The 22233-nt window shown below is 47.0% G+C and overlaps 1 protein-coding gene across 1 annotated transcript in view; it reads left to right on the top strand.

The window, feature by feature from the left end:
- Positions 1 to 22233, top strand: part of DKK3 (dickkopf WNT signaling pathway inhibitor 3) — a 45233-nt gene that overhangs the window by 5004 nt on the left and 17996 nt on the right. The window contains exons 2-3 of the mRNA XM_049649889.1: positions 2611 to 2748; positions 5653 to 5736. Coding sequence (XP_049505846.1) covers positions 2611 to 2748; positions 5653 to 5736 — 222 coding nt within the window. The remainder of the gene's footprint in view (positions 1 to 2610; positions 2749 to 5652; positions 5737 to 22233) is intronic.

A 22233-nucleotide genomic window follows, 5' to 3' on the forward strand; every position in this document is an offset into this window, starting at 1 on the left:
CTCTTTGTGTCTCTCGTTTAAATCCTAGAGAGAGTATCAGATTGGCTCAACTGGCCTTTCTTTGAGTCCAGTCAGCTATGAACTGGTCACATTGTCAACTACTCCCTCGAGGTGGGGCACGGTGGTAAACGCACAAGGGGAAATTGGGTACAGCTTCAGGTTGAATGACATCTCTGGTATAAGTGTCACGGAGGCTCATAAGACTGGAGGATTTGAGACCAGCAGCCTCAGAAATCTGACACCAGGGGCGCCTCCGACTTCGGCTCAGGTCATGATCTCATGGTTCATGGGTTTGAGCCCCACGTCGGGCTCTGTGCTGACAGCTCAGAGCCTGGAGCCTGCTTCGGATTCTGTGTGTGTGTGTGTGTGTGTGTGTCTGTGTGTCTGCCCCTCCCCACTCGCTCTTTGTCTGTCTCTCTCAAAAATAAATAAACATTAAAAAAAAAAAAAAAAAAAGAAATCTGACACCAGAGAAGAACACATGTTCAAGAAGAGCCAGAAAGAGGGGAGACCCTGGGAACTAGTCAGCTGACCCTCTCTCTACAAAGGTCCCTGTTGTACCCAAGAGGTGGGGTGGGGAAGGAGACATAGCTGTCGCCCTACCTATATCAGGTAAGGGGCTGTCTTGGGGATGTTTGGCTCTTCCCACCCCTCACCACCAGACCCTGCAGCAGAGGTTTGGGGACAAATAATTTATTTGGGAAGTGATCCCAGAAATACTAGAAGGAAGTGGGAAAGTAAGATGGAGGAGAAGAGAAGGAATAGAGACTGTGCTAATGAGCAGGTTACTGCTAGGCACTGAGGCACCCCTGGGGTTCAGTCCCACTGGGCGTCAGAGAGACTCTGCCTCTTTGCGGGGAGAGGGGGGTGGGGTACTTACCGGCATAGCCTTTGGCTCACTGATTGAGGATGGTTCCTGGGGTATTAACTCCCCAGCGCTTGAGGTCTGTGCAGGCTGAGCACGCTGAGCTGCCAGAGAGAGACAAAGCTGGTTGTTGGCACGTAAGGGAGTTGGATGCAGATCACGGGGAGATGGACGGGGCACCAACAGCGGGTGTACAAGGGCCAAGACTGTTCAATGGAAGCATGCTCAGATCCCACGTCTGCTTTTTCCTGACAGTCTTGTTTTTTTTCTTTTTATGTGTCTTGTGGATATCCTACAGTGAATTTTTTTATTTTTTTTTATTAAATTTTTTTGACATTTGTTTTTGAGAGACAGAGAGAGACAGAGCACAAGTGGGGGGAGGGGCAGAGAGAGAAGGGGACACAGAATCCGAAGCAGGCTCCAGGCTCCGAGCTGTCAGCACAGAGCCTGACGTGGGGCTCAAACCCACGAACTGTGAGATCATGACTGAGCCGAAGTCGGATGCTCAACCTACTGAGCCACCCAGGCGCCCCAAATTTTTTTTATTTTTAATTTCTGTAAACATACAGTATAATATTGGTTTCAGGTGTACAATATAGTGATTCAACAATTCTACACATCACTCAGTGTTCATTGGGATAAGTATACATTTAAAAAAAAATTTTTTTTAACGTTTATTTATTATTGAGAGACAGAGAGACAGAGCATGAGCAGGGAGGGGCAGAGAGAGGAGGAGATACAGAATCCGAAGCAGGCTCCAGGCTCCGAGCTGTCAGCACAGAGCCCAACGCGGGGCTCGAACTCACAAACTACGAGGTCATGACCTGAGCTGAAGTCGGATGCTCAACCGACTGAGCCACCCAGGCGCCCCAAGTATACTCTTAATTCACTTCGTTCACTGTTTCACCCACCCCCTCACCCGTCTCCCCTCTGGTAACTACCAGTTTGTTCTCTATAGTTAAGAGTCACTTGTTTGTCTCTTTTTTGTCTTTGTTTTTTTGTTTTGTTTCTTAAATTCCACATTTGAGTGATATCTTCTGGTATTTGTCTTTCTCTGAATGACTTACTTCACTTACCACATCTTCTTTATCCACTCATCTATCGATGGACACTCGGGCTGCTTCCTTAGTTTGGCTATTGTAAATAATGCTGTAGTAAACATAGGGGTGCATATAGTTTTTCGAATCAGTGTTTTTGTGTTCTTCGGGTAACTAGTGGAATTACTGGATCATACAGTAATTCCATTTTCAGTTTTTGGGGGAACCTTCATTCTGTTTTCCATCATGACTGTACCAGTTTGCATTCCCACCAGCACTGCATGAAGGCTTTTTTTTTCTCTACCTCCTCACCAACAACTTGTTGTTTCTTGTGTTCTTGGTTTTAGCCATTCTGACAGCTATGAGGTGGTATCTCATTGTGGTTTGGGTTTGCATTTCCCTGATGATAAGTGATGTCCTTCACTGATAGTCTTGGAGAGTTATCCAGTCTCCCTGAGCCTTACTCTCCCCGTTTGTAAAATGGGTACATTCACACCCATCTCCTAGGGAGGTGGGATTTAAGGCTATAACATATGTAAAACATTTAGTGCAGTGTCTTATTGTAGTGGGTATTCAATTAATGGTATCTATTGCTGCCATTATTTGTAATTGCAGAAGAGGAAAAGAGAAGTGGTTTTCTTTTTTTCTAGTGGAATGATTTGTATCAAGAGAAAACAATTTTGCTCATTAAGTTCATTGATTTAATAGATGGAAGCAGAAGAAGCTGCTGCTAAAACATCGTCAGAAGTGAACGTGGCAAAATTACCTTCCAGTTATCACAATGAGACCAACACAGAAACCAAGATTGGAAATAATACCATCCACGTGCACCGAGAAATTCACAAGGTAAGGGTGGCCAGGGCCAGGACATTCTTCTTTCTGTAGCACCCCGTCCCATCAGAGAACTAAGGTCTTGTTTACAAATTTGATCCATAAGCCAAAAATACGAATAAGGTTGGTAAAACACAGATTAAAAACCAGAGGGAGTAAGGGAGCTGTTTAAGTGGGAGAGTGGTGTACATATCAAAAACCTAAATTGCTTTTGCATTCAAGTAATAAATTCAACTCTAGGCTGCCTGCCAGTCCAATTGCAAAGGAATGGTCTGGGGTTTTTATCATTTGAAAAAAAAAAAGGGTGCAAACAAGTGTCTAGAGAGGTACGTCTCTAGTATTGAATTTGAGGAATTTATCTCATAGGTTTTAATGTATGTTTTAGTAGAGAGTTGAAATAGAGTTCATGTTTGGTGAATAGATCTTCACTGTTTCCTTAGGAGGAACTCAGAATGTGATACACTCCATCTTCAGAATGGAAAGCCCCTATTGCCATGAGATTGAACATCTTTTCATTTGCTGGTTATCCATTCAAACTCCCATAGCAGAGTTTTTCCCAGCCTGCCCCATGTCTAAGTGTTCTTGGTTTAATGTCTGGCATGAAGAGCAAGCAGGTTCATTCATTACCTGACTTGAGGAAGAAAACACCAGAAATCTAAAGGCACGTAGCATTAACCTGCCTTGGCGTGAGAGGTCGCCATCGTGACTTAGGCAGGACTGTGAGGGCAAACCTTGTGAGCCTGGTTTCTCTTGAAGAGAGTCTGGCGTGCAGACATCCAGGGTCATTGTAGAGGCTGTTGAGTTGATGTCCTATCGTTAGCATCAAGGAGCTTGACCTCTAATCTCATCTAAACTCATATACACAGGGCCTGATGGTTCTCACGAGAGAGTCTCACTTTTGTTCAAGGGCCCAGGTAATGACTTGGTTGAAACAATAGCGTTTGTGTGTCATAGAGCATAAAGGGGTCAATTTTTATGGGCCATTGCCTTGACCGTAAAGTAGACTTTATGTGGCTCTTCTCCCGCTGCCTACTGATGGGCCCAGCTTCAGAGTGTACCCCGTCACCCCAAGATAAATGAATGAGTCACTCACTGAAAAAAAAATCCTTTAGCATTGCTCATCTGAGGACTGCAGAATGTTTCCAAAAGTCATTATTTTATCTTTGTCAAAACCAATGTTAAGTCATTCTTTTTGACAATAACAGGTTTGGCTACTTAAGGATGCTTCTTGTAGATGTTGGAATACCCAAGTGTGAGTCCTTCCAGTAACTAGTATGATTTTGAAAAATTATTTAAATTTTATGTCCCTCACTAACCATACTTATGAAATAAGTATGTCAAGAATATACGTGACAGTAGCATGAGGGGCAAATAGTTTAAAGTACATGAGAGATCATTGTAAACTACAAAGTGCTTGCAACAGCAAGGTCTTATATTCCTTTTTTTTTCCCCAGTAAATTTATGTTATCAGCACAGCGTACTAGTTCTCCAGTAGGTTCCATGGAGCACCTGTCCTATGCAATGCTTCACGAAAGAGGGACTGGGGGGTGGTGAAACATATTTTGAAAACATTTTCCTTACTTCTCCTCCTAGAGATAGAAAAATGCACACTAGTATATACTAAAGACTTTAAGAAGTCCTGCATGTATAGAACCATAGAATTTTTAAAAATATACCATCAGTTAATCTGGCAAAAATCTGGCATAGAGGAAGAAGACACTGCCTATTTGCTGTAGTGGAGATTTATCAAGATAAAAATGTTAAAGGGGCGCCTGGGTGGCTCAGTCAGTTGAGCGTCTGACTGTTGATTTCGGCTCAGATCATGATCTCAGGGTCATGGGATCAACCCTCTCATCGAGCTCTGTGCTGAGTGTGGAGCCTGCTTAAGATTTTCTCTCTCTCTCCCTCTGCCCCTCCCACCTCCACTCACACTCGCTCTCAATTTTATATGTGTGTATATATATGTGTGTTGATTATATGTTATATTACATATATGTATATATGTTGATTATATGTTATATATATATGTGTGTATGTATATATGTTGATTAAAATATATCTCTTCAGACGGCAGTTGGATCCACTGTGACAGATTAGGCTGAGTTTCCACTTTGTTCTGGATGCAGCCTCCTTGTGATATTAGAGCTGGCAGGAGCTTTATAGATGACCTAGTAATGAGGACACTGTGAATCAGAGAAGTGGCTTGTTCCCGGTTGCATGCTAGATGGCTGTTGGTAGCTGAGCCGAGGCTCGAAGAACACAGATCTCCCGTCTCCTGGGCGGACATCCTTTCTGCTCTTTACCACCAGCACGAGCGTTCGATAGACAGGGCCTTTGGTGGGGCAGGAGTGGCCCGCGGTGCCTGTCAGGATTTGGGGGGCTCAGCTTAGAGGCGCCTGCTGCTGGTTACAGAATCAGATCCAGACCCCAGATAAGGGAGCCTCCCATTGTACTTAAGCACTTTCTTGATAAAATACTTCGCCAGAATCAGGAAGGGGGTAGCTGTGGGTAAAGCCTGTTTGCTTCTCATGAGAGATGTTTGATTAGACACCCAGACCTGTCACTGTTGAAAAGAAAGTTGACGTTGAGTTTCAAGTGACGAGCCCCAAGAACAATAAAAGCAGCCAGTGCTGAGTATGTGCTCGATGACCGGCTCTGTGCTGAGGGCTTTGCACAGACCTCCCCAGCGCTCTGCATAGCAACCCTATGAGGTAGACTCTGTTATGTTCCTTATTGCAGTGCAGAGAGGAGGCCGTCTGTCTGACGGCTTCTGGTGGAGTTCAGAACGAGAGGGGGAGTGGGCATTCTCTCTATTTTGGCAGATGCCCCAGCTTTCAGAAAATGGAAGAAAGAAACCAGCTTGTGGGATGTGCCCAGAATTCCTTCTGTTGCATGCTCACTATACTTGCTCTGCCGTAGATCACCAACAACCAGACTGGACAGACGGTCTTTTCAGAGACGGTCATCACGTCTGTGGGAGACGAAGAAGCCAAAAGGAGCCACGTGAGTTGTCCTCTCTCCTGGGCTCACCCTGGAGGCGCACACCTTTGTTTAGCTTGTGACGGGTGACCCAGACTTCAGGCTGTGGGCAGAAGGGAGCTGACTCTCATTTGCCTCTTCTGCGTCCTTTCTACCAAGATGCCCAGATGCCTGCATTTCTGGCCGGAACGATACAGTCTGGTAATAGGCTCTGGCTCAGTGCTCTCTGCATCAGGAACAACAGGGAAATGAGATTCAGTTGGTATTTGCATGGCTCCCCTTCAGCCTTGAAAGGGAATAAGGAGGTACCAAGTACATTGATTGGGGGCTCTGGCCATGAGATCTGATGCATCCAACCTGGAATCCCCAGAACCTCTGGTGTGGCCAGGCCTCTTACAAGCCCAGCCCTGGTCAGGCAGTTTGAGAGCAAGAAGACCTCACAGGGAAGCCCGTGGTCTAAGGGAAAAGGGCTGTCCTCCTTCTCCAGGCCTCATGCTCTGGCCACTTGTGATTGTTCCTACTACACAGTGGCCTGCTGCTTTGTCCAATGGCGGCATGGTTTTTATAGAACCACATAGTCCTAATGTTGGAAGGGGCATATTTCACAGGAGGAAAGCCTGGGCACGGTCGGGAGATGACCTAGTTGGAGTCAGTGGTCTCCAGACTCCCAGGCCCCAGGTGGCTCACCTGTACTTTACCTTCTCAGAGAGGTGGCTGGCTTCAGATGCAGATGCCTGGTGAGGAGTAGACAAGGTGACTGCCATGTGACATGGTCAGCGGTAAAAATGTGCTTCCTCTATGGGGACCCCAAGAACCAGCCTGTCTGTCCCCAGGTTCCTGACACAGACTTTAACCACAAGTTCTTACCCTCCAACGTGCGGAACGCATCCCTGGCCTTCACAGGGGATCAATGATTTTTCTTCACTTCTTTTGGTATTCTCATAGGAAGGGTAGCAGTGTACCCACAATAGCTAGGGAGGTGGTGCTGATGTGGTTGGTAGTTGGTGGGTCCTTTTTGCTTGGTTCTGGCACGGTGCTCAGACATTTACCTCAGGCTGGGGGGTCCAGTTGGTTGTGTGTGATAATGGTGACCCACCATTCAAGGGACCTGGGGGCAAGCTCTGTAGTGAAGTGGAAAGAGCTCTAGCAGTGGAGGCTGGAAGCAGGGGTTTGTCACTTATGAGTTGGGTCACCCTGGTCACAGAAGCCTTTGAAGTGAAGATAGGGTCGACGGACGGTCTGGAAGGAAGAGAGGCTGCACTTCAAAGGTGGGAAGAGAGAGAGGGAAGCAAAAAAAGAAAACAAAAACAGACAAACAGCCACAGGATGTGGTCATGGTACCAAGAGGGAAAAGCTTCAGAGTGTTATACATTTAGGTCTCTGTTTGGGGCCCCTTGAGGGAAGGAAAGCCTCAGCAGAAACCATGCAATAGAAAGGGTGGGGGAAACAGAACGCTCAGGGCTGTGAACTAGCAAAAATGTCTCTGTTGTCAAGTGTGAGAAAAAAGAAAAAAAAAAAAAAGCATGTTATTGCACAATGGTACATCCTTTTTCCGGGAAGCTTCCCAGGGCCTTATGATGAACACCTGCCAGAGGCCCACCCCATGCCTCCTCTTTTGCCCTCCAAGTGAGGTGAATGTGTCAGGTTTTGAGCCCTGTGGGAAGGGAACTGAGGCCCTGAGAGTGGCGGGGGGGGCGGGGGGTCGGGGAGAAACAAGATCTTGAAGATGCTGAGGATGTGCTTGGGCCACACTTGTGTGCTGCCACCAGTGAGCTCACTTCCCAGCTGCCCCCGGTGTGCGTGGCCTTGTGTGCCCATGTGTGTCCATGCTCCGGGGCCAGCTGGGAGGCCCAGAATCCCCACACCTGCCCGCACAGTCTCCTGTGTCCATCCTGTGATGGAGGACCCACAGCGCCCTTGTGCAGCGTATAATCCCAAACCAGTCTTGTGAATGCAGGTTGACAGCAAGGGATAGATCATAGAAACCCAGTTCTTGATTTCTGCTCAAGAAACTCCTTGAGTTTCTCTGTGGGAATAAATTCCACTTTGCTTATCTAGAAGGGAGATTTGGGGCATCGGATACTTGACTGGCCGGTGTCTGGCGAGTCCCGTGGTCTTTAGAGAACAGACTGGAGACTTTTGAAGTCACCTGTGGAAGGGCTATCATGTGGCAGAAATGGTGGCATGTGTACCTTACAACAGAGCCTCTCTCGTTGGTGTGGCTTCTCAAGAGTCAGAGAAGCAAGATCTAGTATCGAATGCCCACAGAATTCTTCCATTCAACTCCTCCTTGGTTCCTGGGTCACCATTGTCCCAACACAACTGAGCTGGGGCTTGGGCATCATCTTTACAGAGACGAGGCACTCCTTTTAGTGAATAGGAAGCCATAAAGACTAGATTTCCTTCAAAGGGACACAAACGGGCGAACATTGTCACTGCTGTCCCATTCTGTAGTTTCGTAATATAATGATTTTTGCAAACGGACGAACATTGTCACCACTGTCCCGTTCCGTAGTTTCATAATATAATGATTTTTACAGTTGGCCCTGAAATGCATTACATGCTGAAGAAACTTTCTCTGAAATGGAAAAGAGAGATCTGCCATTCAAAAGAACAAAATGCTATGCTGTTCAAACCTTCAAATACTGTAAACAGGGGCTGAAGTTTCAGGATTTAAAACGCCCAGATGAATTCAATTAAAAATAATCACCGTGCACTCCGTATTTTCCTTTCTTCAAATGCTGCAATGTGTATTAATATGTATGGTAACCCAAGGAGGCCCATGGAAAGTTACAGACAGTAATACTATATGGCTGTCTAGAAAATTTAGCCCAGTATGTGCAAGGTCTTGGTCTGTTTTTACATTCAGTTGTGAAAGCGTTTTGTTATTTCACCTGAGCGCCCCTGCGATGGTGATGGGGTCTGACGTCTTTCTGTGAGGCTTTTGTTCTAAGCCCTCAGCCCGGCTCCCTTCACGGGCCAGTGGGTGGGCTGATTGATGTTGGGCTACTTTTGAGCGGAGGGGTTAGGAAGAAAGTGGCGTGCCGGAAGCCAGAGAGCGGACAAGCCATTATGCATAAACGAGAAGCTTTTATTTATAGAACAGTGTCCCCAAACATGAAGCATCTCGCCCAATTAGCCAAGGCACCATTTTGAAGGGACATGTCCTCTCATTAAAATACAGCTCACAACTACAAAGCCTAGCACATCATGCATTTGCTGTCTTTTCTGTTTTCACATTCGAATATGATCTAGAAGAGTGAGTTTGTTTTTCCAGCTGACTATACCTAGTTTGAACCTACACATTCAATCACGTACAGCCAACTCCAAGATACCACTCAAGACTTAGGAGACCACAGGTACATTTCACTACCCAAAACATCCAGATGGTAGCAGTTTGAGTGACCAAGACTCCCTTGTCCCAGAGAATGATCAGTGCAGACAGTGCCTTTTTTTACTAGAGATGGTGGTCTATGGACAGTGACAATGGAATTCTCCACAAGTGTGAAACCAAATGTCTTCTCTTTTGTGAGGGTACTTTGTTTTTTGTGTCGAAGGCTGGGGAAGTAGAATGGTAAACCATGGCTGGACTTTTTGAAGACTTATGTTGGTTTGTTTCCCCTTGAATGGTAAACATCTGGTCACCTCAAAGCCCTGAGAGACAGACCCACCAAGCATGTGAGAGAAGAAAGGAGGTTAGATGACCCCCTTCTCCATTAGGCCTCAGGTTCTCCTTTGCTTCCAACCGTTCATTCATCACAGAGTCGACACAGGTGGGGTACCAGCTTCATTTGCTCCTCATCCCCTGATATTTGATGCTGGAGTTGCCCTTATCAATTTAGTGGAATTGCTGAGGGCACCATGATAACAAGTCACTGGAGGTGTATTTTAACAGAAATGCATTGGGCAGGGCATGAGTCTGTTAGAGAAACTCGGTCAGCTCCCAAAGTCCTTGCCTCCTGTTGGGAGTCCTGTTGGGCAGGGAGGCAGGGGTGGCCAAGTCCCGGGAAATACAGCCCTTCCCTGTCTGTGTCCAGGCCGATTGAAGTCTGAACAAGGTAGTCTGAACCTGGGTTCAAACCCTGCCTTGACCCTTACAAATTCTGACCTCTGTGATTCGGTTTCTTCATTTATCAAATGGGGCTAATAATCTCTGGTTGACAAAGTTGGGTGAGAATCTAGGAAGGCAGGGTTTATAAAAGCTCTTTGTAAGGCTTGTTATTATTGAAAAGTAATTAAAACTGGGTTCTAATTGGCTTCTCCCCTGGTTCCCAGCAACCTGTTGGAAAAAGAATGGAATTTGCTTGGCAGCTGAGGGTATGTGTAAAAGGCCTCCACTGGCTTCTTTGCTTTGATGTTTAAAGCCTGGGGCTAAGTTCTTCTGAGGCCTGCCTCACCCTCTGAGTCATGGGCTTTGCCAGAAGCTCTGTGCTCAGGTTGACTCACCCTGCCCCCATCTTGTCCTTGCCAGTCATTTGTGTCTGGTTTGGGCATTGGGGATACACGCTGAAGGAAGGATGGGACACAGTGAATGACAAGAATAGGTGACAGTCAGGCGCTGACAAGTTCCGGGAAGCTGGCAGGATGTATACTGGTTTCTATAGAAAATAGCCGACTTAGGGTTGTAAGGGTGATAGCATAGTCTTGTGTGAATGTGCAGGTCTCCAGTCCTGTAACCAAACATCTGGGTATGTTTGCATTTCTAGATTTATAGTTTGAGTTGACTTTGTGATTTCTGGCCAAGTTTAAGGCCCTCATGCCTTAATACAGCAGGAAAAAAATTTAGGAAAAATCGAAGAGTTCTGGATCATTCTGAGAAATGGATAAACAGTCCCAAATAAAGTTGATGTGGGTGAGTGGATTTGAATAAGAAGTAGGCATTTCTCTTTGAGCTATAACCTGGCCGTATTAAATTGTACTCTCCTCGACCTAAGTATCCTTCAAGAAGGAATTCATGAAATATACATGATGCCACATGCAACATGAAAATACTATGAAGTTAACACAAATGAGTTTCATTTAGGTTTCATGGAAGTTAATATGAAAGGATGTCTTCAATTCAATGTTAAGTGAAAAAAGCAATTGCAGAACAGTGTGTATACTATATAAAGTATATAAAATACACTTTACACATACAGCATATAAAAATACCTTATTTTTAGAAAGAAAAGTATGCCTAAAAAGCTGAGCAAAATATATGCTAAATCATTAATAGTAGATATCTCTGGAGGAATTGAAATTTGCAGAGACTTTTCCTTTATTTCTATATTTTAAAAATGTTTTTAAGAGGTGCATATGAATTATTTATAATTTTGCCATAATCATCTGTCTACATATTTTTAAAAAATTTTTTAACATTTTTTTTTATTTTTGAGAGACAGAGAGAGAGCATGAGCAGGGGAGGGGCAGACAGAGAGGGAGACACAGAATCCAAAGCTGGCTCCAGGCTCTGAGCTGTCAGCACAGAGCCCGACTCGGGGCTCGAACTCATGACCCGTGAGATCATGACCTGAGCCGAAGTCTGACGCTTAGCCAACTGAGCCACCCAGGAACCCCACATCTGTCTATGTTTTTAAATGATTTTGCAAGTATTTTCATTGTGTAAATTTAAAAAATTAAACTGCTAAGCCAAAGGGTGTGCATATGTAACATTTTGAGAGATAGTGCCGTATTTTCCTCCAGAAAGATTGTACTACTTTTATTCTTAGCAGTTTCTGAGACTGTATTCCACCAACCCTCATCTATAGTGGGTGTTACAATGGGTGATCATCTAGAGCCTTTTTTTTAATTTCTATTTCTTTGGATACCAGTAGGTTCAGGGCAATGGCTGTCTGAGTGTTAGAAGTTGTAGCAAATAGAGGCTCCACAGATTTATCTCATCCTTACTCCCCCTTTCAGGGAGCAAGGTCAGTTTTGCATTCCAGACTGTTCCCGAGACCAAAAAGCATCTGCCCCACTGTGGGGCAGATTAGGAAGGTGTGAAGTTCTGGTGGAAACTATCCCAGCGTTCAGTGTACAAGTCACCCTGGGGAGGGGGTGACAGTGACATGCAGGTGACTGCCCTCACCCCTGTGAACACGAAAAGACAAGTATTGCCTCCTTCCTCCTCCCCCCACCTCCACAAACACTCCGGACAAATGCTTGGTTGCCTCCTGTAGGAGAAGCATTTCAGTGGGGTGGCTAAGGGCTTGGGTCCAGGCGGATCCAGTTCAAAGTGCGGGCCTTTATGGCTTATGAGCTGTGTGATTTTGATTAAATGCCTTAACTGCTCTAAGCCTTAGTTTCTCCACAGGTACAGCGGTATTAATGAAAGTACCTTCCATGTAGTGTTGCCCTGCAGATAAGATAAAAATAATCCAGGTTAAAAAAAAAAAAAAAGCCACACATTGTGTACAACGTAAGAGTAAGCAGTCAGTAAATGCCAGACATTTGTTGTCCTTATCTGATTACCCCAAAACCACAGCTGTCAAAATTCCCAATATTAATTATTCAACTTATTCATTTATTTGCACATTTATTGAGCACTTCTTTGTGTCTGACAGATAAACAGAAAAGACAGTCCCTGACTTCAGAGAGCACCCAGGCTGGTAGTAGACCAAAAAAAAATACACAGGTCATAACATGAATTCATATTTCTTCCTAAGGCAGAGGTCGTACAGGGGATGGTGGGAGGGAGCACTGTGCAGCTGCCATATCAGGTAGCCAGGGAGGACTTTGTTGGGAGACAGTCCTTCATAGTCTGTGGCATTTGTGCTCATTTTATAAACAGAGGCACTAATTGCCCTTTTGCTCCAGACTGTCTTTTCAAGGATGTTTGTACAGCAAGCAACCTTGGAAGATAGAGATGGCTCTTCCTCTTGGGCAGAGGGCAGGTTTGACTGCAGTCTGTTATAAAAGATTTGGGTTTTCTAAGCCGGACATTCCTCAGCTCTGATGCACACCCACTGAATGCACAGCACCCACCTGGGCCCCCGTTGGTTGCCCCATGGGACTTGAAGCCAAGGGGACCCATCACAGACATGAAGCTCATACTACTTCTGTGTTGTCAGCAGTAAGGTCCTTTGTCTCTGACCCAGGGGTCTCCTGTCTTCTGCTGCCATCCATGAAGCCGTGGAAGGTTCACTTGTCACTTTGCAAGCAGGGTAAAGTCTTAGACCCTTCACATTTCTCAGCCGGCTTCCCGGAAGAGGTGACAGTTGAGCTGTATTTTGGATGATGTCTAGGAATTCTCAGTTGTGGGGAGGAAGGGCATTCCTTGCAGAAACATTCTTGGTTCAAAGCCAGGGAGGCTTACGGAAATAAGACCACGTGTGAGGAACACTGCATAGTTTAGAAAGCCAGAGCGGATGCATGCTTGGGGGGAGCAGCAGATGAGGCTGGGGAGAGGCAGAAATTAGATCAGGAAAGGCTTCAAGAGCCCAGCCAAGGAGTTAGACATACGTGCTGAGTTAGTAACATCCTCCATCTGAAACAGTTTGACATGCCCTGTACTGTGTATACAGTGTATTGAGGCTCCACACAATCCCCAGAGGAAAGAACCAGGAAGACATGGTTTGGTTAGTGGAAACGTTCATTGGTGGGGACAAAGTTTTGCTTAATCCTGGTGAAGTTCAAGGTCTGAATCCCTTGTGCCCTACAAAATGCCCGGCCTCAGAGATTGGAATCTGGAAACATTTACTTAGAAATGGAATGGTCTGCTTTTGCTTGGTGCCACTAGGCAGGCCAGCTAAATGACAGTGATCGAACTTGAAATCTCATCAGGCTGACGGCATCTGCTGCAGAACAAGCCGACTTCTGTGGTTTCTGAGCAGCCCGAGCATGTCCGGGGCTGGAGAGCTCCCCAGGTAGGTGTCTGGCTGTCTGCTGCTACTGGGACCTAAGGACCCTCCCCCAGAGCAGCCTGAGCGACATTCACCATAGGACCTTTGCATCCTGGCTGTAAGATATGTGGCTCTGCCCTTCCTTGCCCCTTGGCATTGTTCTGAGTAACTCCCAAAGCTCGTGAACCCACTTTGTGTTATTTTAAAAGTAACATCGGGGGAAAAAAAATAATACCAAGGGCCACAACATCCCACCGTATTCCCTCATTTAGTCCGTATGGTGCTGAAAGTGGCCAGAAAGTTACCACCCCCCCCCCCCCTCCAAGTCCACCTGTTGCTCATTTTCAGGGAAAATCCTGGTAACAGTTCAGACCACCCCATCGGTGCTGTGATGTATGGAGTGCTCAGTAATAACTAATGACCGTAATGACGCTAATAGTAATAGATGATGATGAAGGGAAGAGCTGCCATTTGTGGAGTCCTGGCTGTGTGCCAGGCACTGTGCTTAGGATCTGACCAACTTCCCCTTACCTAATCTGCGTGGGAACCACACAAGGCAGATACCTACTGGCCCCATTTTACAGATGAAGTAACTGAGGCTCAGAGAAGTTGTACAAGCAGAGCCTGTACTAAAAGAAAAAAAAACACAAAACACATCCCTCATGTCTTCTTGATTCCCAAACTCCCAAAACCCGTACACTTAATGGACCATTTTTTTTAATTGTGGTAAGGTAAAATACATACAACATCAAATTTATCGTGCCCAATGATTTTTATGTACATAGCTCAGTAGTAGGTACATTCACACCATTGTGCAGCCAATCTCCAGACATCCTTTCATCTTGCAGAACTGAAATGCTGTACCCATTAAACAGTAACTCCCTATGGCATCCTTTCTTCCAACCCCAACCCCCAATCTTCTGCTTTCTGTCTCTTAGGAATTTGACTTCTCCAGGTAGCTCCTATGAGTGGTATCATACAGTATTTGTTTTTGTTTTTTGTTTTGTTTAAGTTTGGTTTTTTTGGTGACTGGCTCATTTCACTTAGCATGTTGTAGCATGTATCAAAATTTCCTTCCTTTGTAATGTTGAGTAATATTCCCGTTGTATGCCTATGCCATTTTGTTTCCATTCACTCATCAGTGGACACTTGGGTTGTTTCCACCTCTGGGCTATTGCCGATATGCTGCTGTGAACAGGGGTTGTGCAAATACTGTCTTCGAGTCCCTGATTTCAGTTCTTTTGGGTATCAACCCAGAACTGGAATTGCTGGGTCATATTGTAATTCTGTTTTTAATGTTTTGAGGAACCTTCATACTGTTTCCCACAGCAGCCGACCTATTGTCCATTCCCACCAGGGGGCATGAGGTGGGACATTTTTTTATCTCTTGGTTTCCACGACTGCAGGTGCTGGGGGACTCGAGGGCCCAATCTGAGCAGAAGGGCTGGATAAAACTTCCTGGGCTCTGCTGCCCTTGGTCAAGGCAGTGTGGCCTCTGCAGTGTGACAGCCACAGCCTCAGGGGATGTCTTTGAGGTGGAACTGCCGCCACTGCCCAGAGATTCCCACCCTGGCCCCAGCCTCTAGCCCCAGGTTGGCTGCATGCAGGGCCAGCCTCCATCTTGGAGATTCATCTCTGGGATCCAAAGATGTGATTTTCTTGACCGTTTTTAATCTATGCCCTGTCCCCTCCCTCCTTTACAAGACCCCCCAACAGAGTCTCCTAGAAGAATCATGGAGGCTCCACAGGCCTCCCACTTTCCTCCCGGGGGAACCACAGACTCCCGGGGGCTCAGGTGGGGTGTCTGACTTCCGGGGAGAGGGTGTGGTGGTGGCAGCAGTGTTTGAATTCCCACTGGTGGTAGGGAGGGCTTTCCTGGGAGGAAGGACAGAGGACAGTGCCAGTGGAGGCCCTGGCCATGCCCTGTCCTCCTCTGGATCAGAGGTAGGGCCAGTGGAGGGGACCTGGGTAAGGAAGGGGACTCACCGTCAGGCCCCCAAATCTGATGAGCTTAGCTGGCCTCCCAGTCAGGCAGGAACGTCTGCTCTTGGTGACAGCTCCAGCAGACTGGAGGGAAAACCATGGGAATGATGGCTGCGGATGGGGCCATCTAAATGTTTGCACACATCTCATGGCTCAGTCTAGAACTGCCGTTAGCTTCATTTTTAACCTCCACCTCCTGGAAGAATAAGAAGAAACAAGACTTTGGGCACATTTAAGGGAGCACAGTGCAGTGGAATTTGGAGTCGCGAAGTGCCATGGGTTGGAATCCCGTGGAGAGAGGGGAAGGGCTTCCCTCACTGCTCTGAGCGCTGGTCCCTGCTCTGTGAAAGGAGGATTCAGTGACCCCCCCAAGGGTGTTTTAGAAGAGACAATGTGTAGAAAGCATCTGGCACTTAATAGATACCCAGTAAATGTAAATTCTCCTTCTGACCTGCTTTGCCGGACCCCTGGGGACAGGAAGCAGCTTTCTGGACTGTGACAAATCAATAAATATGTTTGTTTTGTTGTAAAGTTGCTTCACTTGAAACACAGTAATTCAGAAAGTTTCTCAGGTGATGGCCGCTGAGGTGCTAAATAAAGCAGATGAGAAAGTTGTTGTGTATGAAGACAGTCCTCATGCCAAAGATAAAGTAAAACGATATTGCACTGAGTCACAGAGTTATAAATGGAAAATTTTATCAGGGACCTTCGAGCTCCTGTAGACTAGGGATGAAAGCAGGTGGCACAACACTGCCATTCCCCCCTCCCCCACCACTGTGACTATGGCAGCCATTGCAGTTACTTCCTAATGAGCCCAGATAGGGCCTTGGAACTTGAGACAACCCAGCACTTCAAGCAGCCACTGGAAATCAATTGGAAAAGCACTATACTTGACATCCATTTCTTATTCCTGCTCTAGACCAAACCTCTCATTTTACAAATGAGAAAACAGTTGGGTCCCCTGGGTAGCTCAGTCGGTTAAGCTTCAAGCTTTGGCTCAGGTCATGATATCACAGTCCGTGAGTTCGAGCCCTGCGTCGGGCTCTGTGCTGACAGCTCAGAGTCTGGAGCCTGTTTCAGATTCTGTCTCCTTCTCTCTCTGTCCCTCCCCCGCTTATACTCTGTCTCTCTCTCTCAAACATAAAAAAAAAAAAAACATTAAAACAAAATGAGAAAACAGAAATGAATTTTCTCCAAATCATGGAGTTGGGACTTTATTGTCCAGTTAGGTTTTTAATACATTGTGGACCTGGAGTTTCCTGTTGAGGAAGCAGGTTTCTGGGTGCCACATCTCCGAAGATTAGTAACAGAGAAGACGGTCTGCCTAATGCTGAGAAAGATGATGAAGACCAATGGGGAAGGGTCTTCTCAGGCCCAGGGAGAAAATCAGAAGTTCGTAAAGTGGCAGCAGGGAGAAGGGTCTAGAAGACCATGAGCCCTGGTGATGGGGTTTTGGAGTGGTGCTGGGGGCCAGAGCCAACGGCCAAGAAAGAATTCTTGAGATGTCTTTGGTGCAAAAAGGTGATTTTATTAAAGCACGGGACAGGACCCGTGGGCAGAAAGAGCTGCACTGGGGTTGTGAAGAGTGAGAGGTTATATCCGTGGAGTTGGGGGAGGTAAAGGCCAAGGGGAGGCATCTAGAAGGACTTGCATATGCTAAAGAAGACTCATAAGATACGAGAGGCCTTGCTCTTGTCAAGATAAGGCTGTTTCTCTGTAGCAAGGCATTAACATTAAGACAGTAGGGAGTTCCTGGAGAAATGTTATACTCTGTATTTGCCTCAAGTATTTGTCAAAGGGCTGCAGGTCAGGAAGAAATTTAATTTTACCTACCATTTCCTTCTTTGTTCCCCACATCACTATGGAGGGGAAGGTGAGGTGGGGGCACCAGGAAACTGAGTCTAGAGGTGTCTGGAGAGTAGGCTGTTGATAAGAGTGCCTTTTTCTGGTAATTTACTAAGACATATGTAAACTGATGGAGACCGCTGTCCTGCATGACTGTGATCTCGATCAGTGAACTGTTCCCTGGGTACTCCTTTCCTTTGGAGTGCCCGAGGGATGTCACACATGTGGGGGTGTTTGCCAGCACGTGCTTTGCCTTCAGCTGGCCTTAGGCTCCCTTCATCACTGGGAAGGGAGGGACTTTGTCACGTTCACCTCTGTGTTGACCAGAGGTAGGCACTTAGTAGTTGAGTGCACAGATTTAATGAGGACTGTATGACCAAGGAATAACTTGGGGAATATAAGCAGGAGCAGAAATCCTTGAAGATAAAGTTCAGCGAAGAGCTACAAACAGGCAGATGACAAGAAAGATGACCCCCTCTGTGTTTGTTAGCTTTCGTTCATTTGTCTACATTACTGACGCCTTGTGTTGGGCTGTGCACCAGGGGTTTTTACAGGTTTTATTTTCTTCTAATCCTTTACCATCCTGAGAAGTCAGTATTCTTTCACAGCAGAGGACATCAGAGTGTAGAGAAGTTAAGTTCTTGAAGTGGTAGACGGTTGACTGAGTGGTAGAATCAGGCTGTGAACATGGGCATAAATTGTGGGCTTTTCGATAAATAGACCTATTTCTGATAGAGAAAGTCGTGCAAGTTTACAGCCGTGATTTCAGGTGCTTGAAGAGGTTCTCATGATCTCTCCACCTCTCATTACATTCCTATCATTTATCTGATTTTATTTTGTTTTTTTTTTTTTTTTATTTTTTTTTTTCGGGAGGGAGAAAGAGAGACAGAATGTGAGCAGGGGAGGGGCAGAGAGAGGGAGACACAGGATCTGAAGCAGTCTCCAGGCTCTGAGCTGTCAGCACACAGCCCGACGCGGGGCTCAAACCCACGAACCGTGAGATCATGACCTGAGTCGAAGTCGGAAGCTTAGCTGACTGAGCCACCCAGGCGCCCCACATTCCTGTCATTTACATTGAGTCATTAAACACTTCCTCCCTAAACACCCAGAATGAAAAACCAAACTCCCCAAAGGGCAGCTCCGTAGCAGTGAATGCTGGAATCTTTCCCTCCTGAGGATGGCAGAACCCTTTGGGGTCACCCAGAGAGGAGAGCAGAGGAGAGTTGTTCAGGAAACCATGGAATCTCTCACCCACTTTCTTCTGTTCTCACCACTGGTCGGTGAGAGACCAGCTGCCACCAAAGAGGAACATGCTAAACCACTGGAGAAAAGCATTTTAAGTGGGTGGCATGCCCACGTATCTGAAGAAGTTGGCCAGTGACAGATCTCAATGATGTGATGTGGAAAGTCCAGCCACAGGGAAACAGCCCGAATTTTCCATAGTCTCATGATTCAAGGCCTCCCTGAAGAGGGAGCAGGCACAAAGGACAGTAAGAGCCCACTGCCTCGTGAGTATGGTCAGGACGGAAAATGTCCTGGCTGGAAGACAGAGGAAGGCCTGAGCCCCAGGCCCTTGGGTGCCTGGGAGGCTAGAAGTGCGTGGAGGCCAGCAGACTCCATCCTTTTCAAGTCCTGGAAGCCGCGGGACATAGGCTCATTCCCACATGCACAAGTTTCCCCACCCAGCACCCTTTTGTTTTTCCCATTGCTTACAGGCCCTGTGTTTCTCCCGACAATGTGTACAGGGACCTCCTTCCCCGGAGAGAACACACACCCAGCAGCAGAGAGGCCAGTAGTCCTACTCAGTGCCTGCCTGGCAGAGCTGCTCCCCTCCCCGCGAGCGCTTTGCTAAGATTGGGAGGATGAAAGGAAAAAGAATATTCACTGAGCACCTACTATGTGCCAGGTGCTGTGTGACCATTTCATAGATGCTCTTTTCCTTAACTCTTACCAAACCCGCCTTAAACGGGGTGCTGGCTTCCTGTTAAAGACCAGGAAGCACAGGGTGACCAGCCAAGGCCACCCAGCATGGGGGTGGCAGAGCTGGGATTTGGAAATAAGTGTTTTACTTCAAAGCCAAGGCTCCTTCTGGACGACACCACCTTCCAGAAGGGCCGGATGGGAGGCCTCTGACAGCAACGGAATGTGGGGCGCATGCCGTGATAGGTGGCCATATTCACCACCTTTCATCTTCCTGGCGACGTAGTCCGTTAGGTTTCCCCATTCTCATTTTGCAGGTGAGGAAGCTGTGGCCCAGGGATGTTAGGTGACTTACCCAGGCTCGCCCAGCAAGGAGGACTGAGGAAGGAAGCAGACCTGGGGAGCTTACCCTGAGGGGAGCGGATCCTTGCAGAGCGCGGGGGCTGGGTCTCAGCTCCGTGTGGCTGGACTTCTCGGCACCAGCGCCTCGGGGTGTCGGGCGCGGGAAAGCTGGGTGTGCCCACACCACCTTGCATAGACCACTGCATGCAGCCACAGCTTTCCCCCGACCCCGCCATCCCACCACGGGGAAGCACAAGAAGATGAGCAGAAGGAGGCTAGAGCATGTGTTTTCCACACCTGAAACATATTAAGGCCTTTTCCAGGCTCGTTAACATAAGCAGTTCAACTTGGAAGGCTTAACAATTCCACAAGCCCCTTTTTAGCCCTCACTGTGGTAGAACTTGGTGGGTAGTGTTGGGAGAAGAGAGGATAATTGCTAAGGGCAGGAAAGGGGCCAGGACTTGGGGTTTAGAAGCTCATTCAAGGCCCAGGATGAATGCCAGGCTGGTTCCCCCACCCAGCGGCCTGGCAGAGGGCGGGGGAAGTGACTTTTTCTGCAGGGGGGAAACAACTTTGTGTTTGTTATGCTGCTTTCAATTTTCTTTTTTTTTTTTTTTCCTATTAAAAAAAAAAAAAAAACTTGAAGGGATTCTTTAAGATGTGTTTTTAAAAGAGGGCCTGACATTTGAGGCACTAAAAGCCGTGCTTTTTATTTTTAACCTTGGATATGCATGAGGATCACCTTCTTAACTTGGATAGAACTCTTGGGGGAAAAAAAATACACACTTGTCTTCACGGACTTCGAAATCAAAGTGGTGCTTCCCTCAATCTTGAGTGTAGGCAACAAAGCACAGTGTTATTAGCAGTGCCTTTGTGAGCAATACCAATTTTAAATTCTCTTCCTGTTGCTGCAGATGCTTTGAAACAGCATCTACAGTCACCACTATTTAGAAATTAAGGTCATCATCAGGCCTGCCAGTAGCTCTCACTTACTGAGTGTGTTAGTAAAGAAACTCGTGACACACTGTATCTCAAAATACTTTGCTAATTGTATTTCAGTGCAATCACTTTCCTTTGTAGTCTTGTGTGTTTTCCTTTATTCACCGTGCCTTATTCTGAGCGAGGGTCCATGGGCTTCATTCAGCTGCCATAGGAGTCCATGGCACAAAAAAGCTTAAGGCCCCCTATTTTGAAAAAGGCCAGTGGCCAGTCACACTGGGGCCTCTGAGTCATTCGGATTTAGACACAACCTGTTAGGTGGACAGTTTACTGAAAGGGATCCATCTGTTGCATTTTCTGGAGTGGAATCCCCACCATCGTAGACGGGACTAAGCCCTGAGGCCCAGAGTAGTGCCGGCCTCCATCCAGGTGGTCTGAATCCTAAGGACTATGAAGATCCATCCGCAGGAAACTGAAGTTTGAACAAATGCTGGTCACCAACATTGCGGAGCTCTTAAAAATGCTGGGATTGGGGTCCATCTCGGATGTAGGTATGCCCAGGTGCTCCCCAGATCTGCTGTTTGATGCCTGTGTGGCCCAGAAGGGGAGCCGCTTGGGACTCCAGCAGAGGTCAGCCTCCGTCTGGGGAGGCCAGAGACCTTTGTCATGGCTCAGCAGGGTCAACTGCCTCCTGAAGTATCTCCTGACCTCTGGCTCCCTTGGGGGCCTGCTCATTGATGGCTCAGCCCGAGGATACTGAAAAGACAGCCTGCTGGAGATGTTCAGTGTGTCAGGGGGATCACTGCACTGCCCCGGAGCCTTTTGTCCCTCAGAGAAGACCCCACTCGCTCCACTGACGACTCCAGCCCCATGCCTTTGGGATGGACGAGAAGAGAAGGTGCTCTGGTCTCCACCACCCGCGGTTCTCTCCAGTGTATGTGCTTAGGGACCGAGTCTGAGAACACCAGCCTCTGAGAAACCGGATCTCGTATAGGCACCATTTCCCACGGCTAAGAGTAAGAAAGGAACGGGACACATCTATTCCTTCCCAAGGCAAAGGAAAATCATTACGAAGGGATTGGGTTAGGCTGAGTCAGCTCACTGACTCATAAAAAGAGTAAACAAGATACCAACCGAGTAAATACTGTGAGACTCTATCCATCCCCAACGATGGAGGCAGGGTGGTGAGTGTAACCAAGATATGACTAAGCAGAAAGAACACTCTCAGAACCCAGTTAGCTTTTGGTAATTACTGAAAAACCTAGCAGATATTTGCCTCCTACCCCTGAAACCTGCCCTATTCCTACTCTTCATTTCCTGAATTATTATCCTTCCCCCCACTGTGTGAATGAATGATCACACAACCAGTCACATGGACAATACCCGGGTTAGTGAGCGCCAGTAGACGACCTGGATGTGACTGAGCGTTAGCCTATTAATTGCTTTGTTTGAAGCAAGGTGATTTCATCAGAAGCTGTATAAGATGTCTGAGGGTGAGGACACAAAATCCCGGCTACCCCACAAGGCCCTGACTGGCTCCCGCCCGCCATGGTCACATGGGAGCATCATCCTGATCTGCTCCCGAGGCACTGCTGTGGCCTCTAGTCACAGCAGTGTGAAGGCCCAGGACACCACTGCCAAGGGAACGGCACTGCTGTCCTCCAAGGCTGAG

Source organism: Panthera uncia, chromosome D1, assembly GCF_023721935.1.
Source record: "Panthera uncia isolate 11264 chromosome D1, Puncia_PCG_1.0, whole genome shotgun sequence".
In the NCBI taxonomy this organism is placed as follows: Eukaryota; Metazoa; Chordata; class Mammalia; order Carnivora; family Felidae; genus Panthera; species Panthera uncia.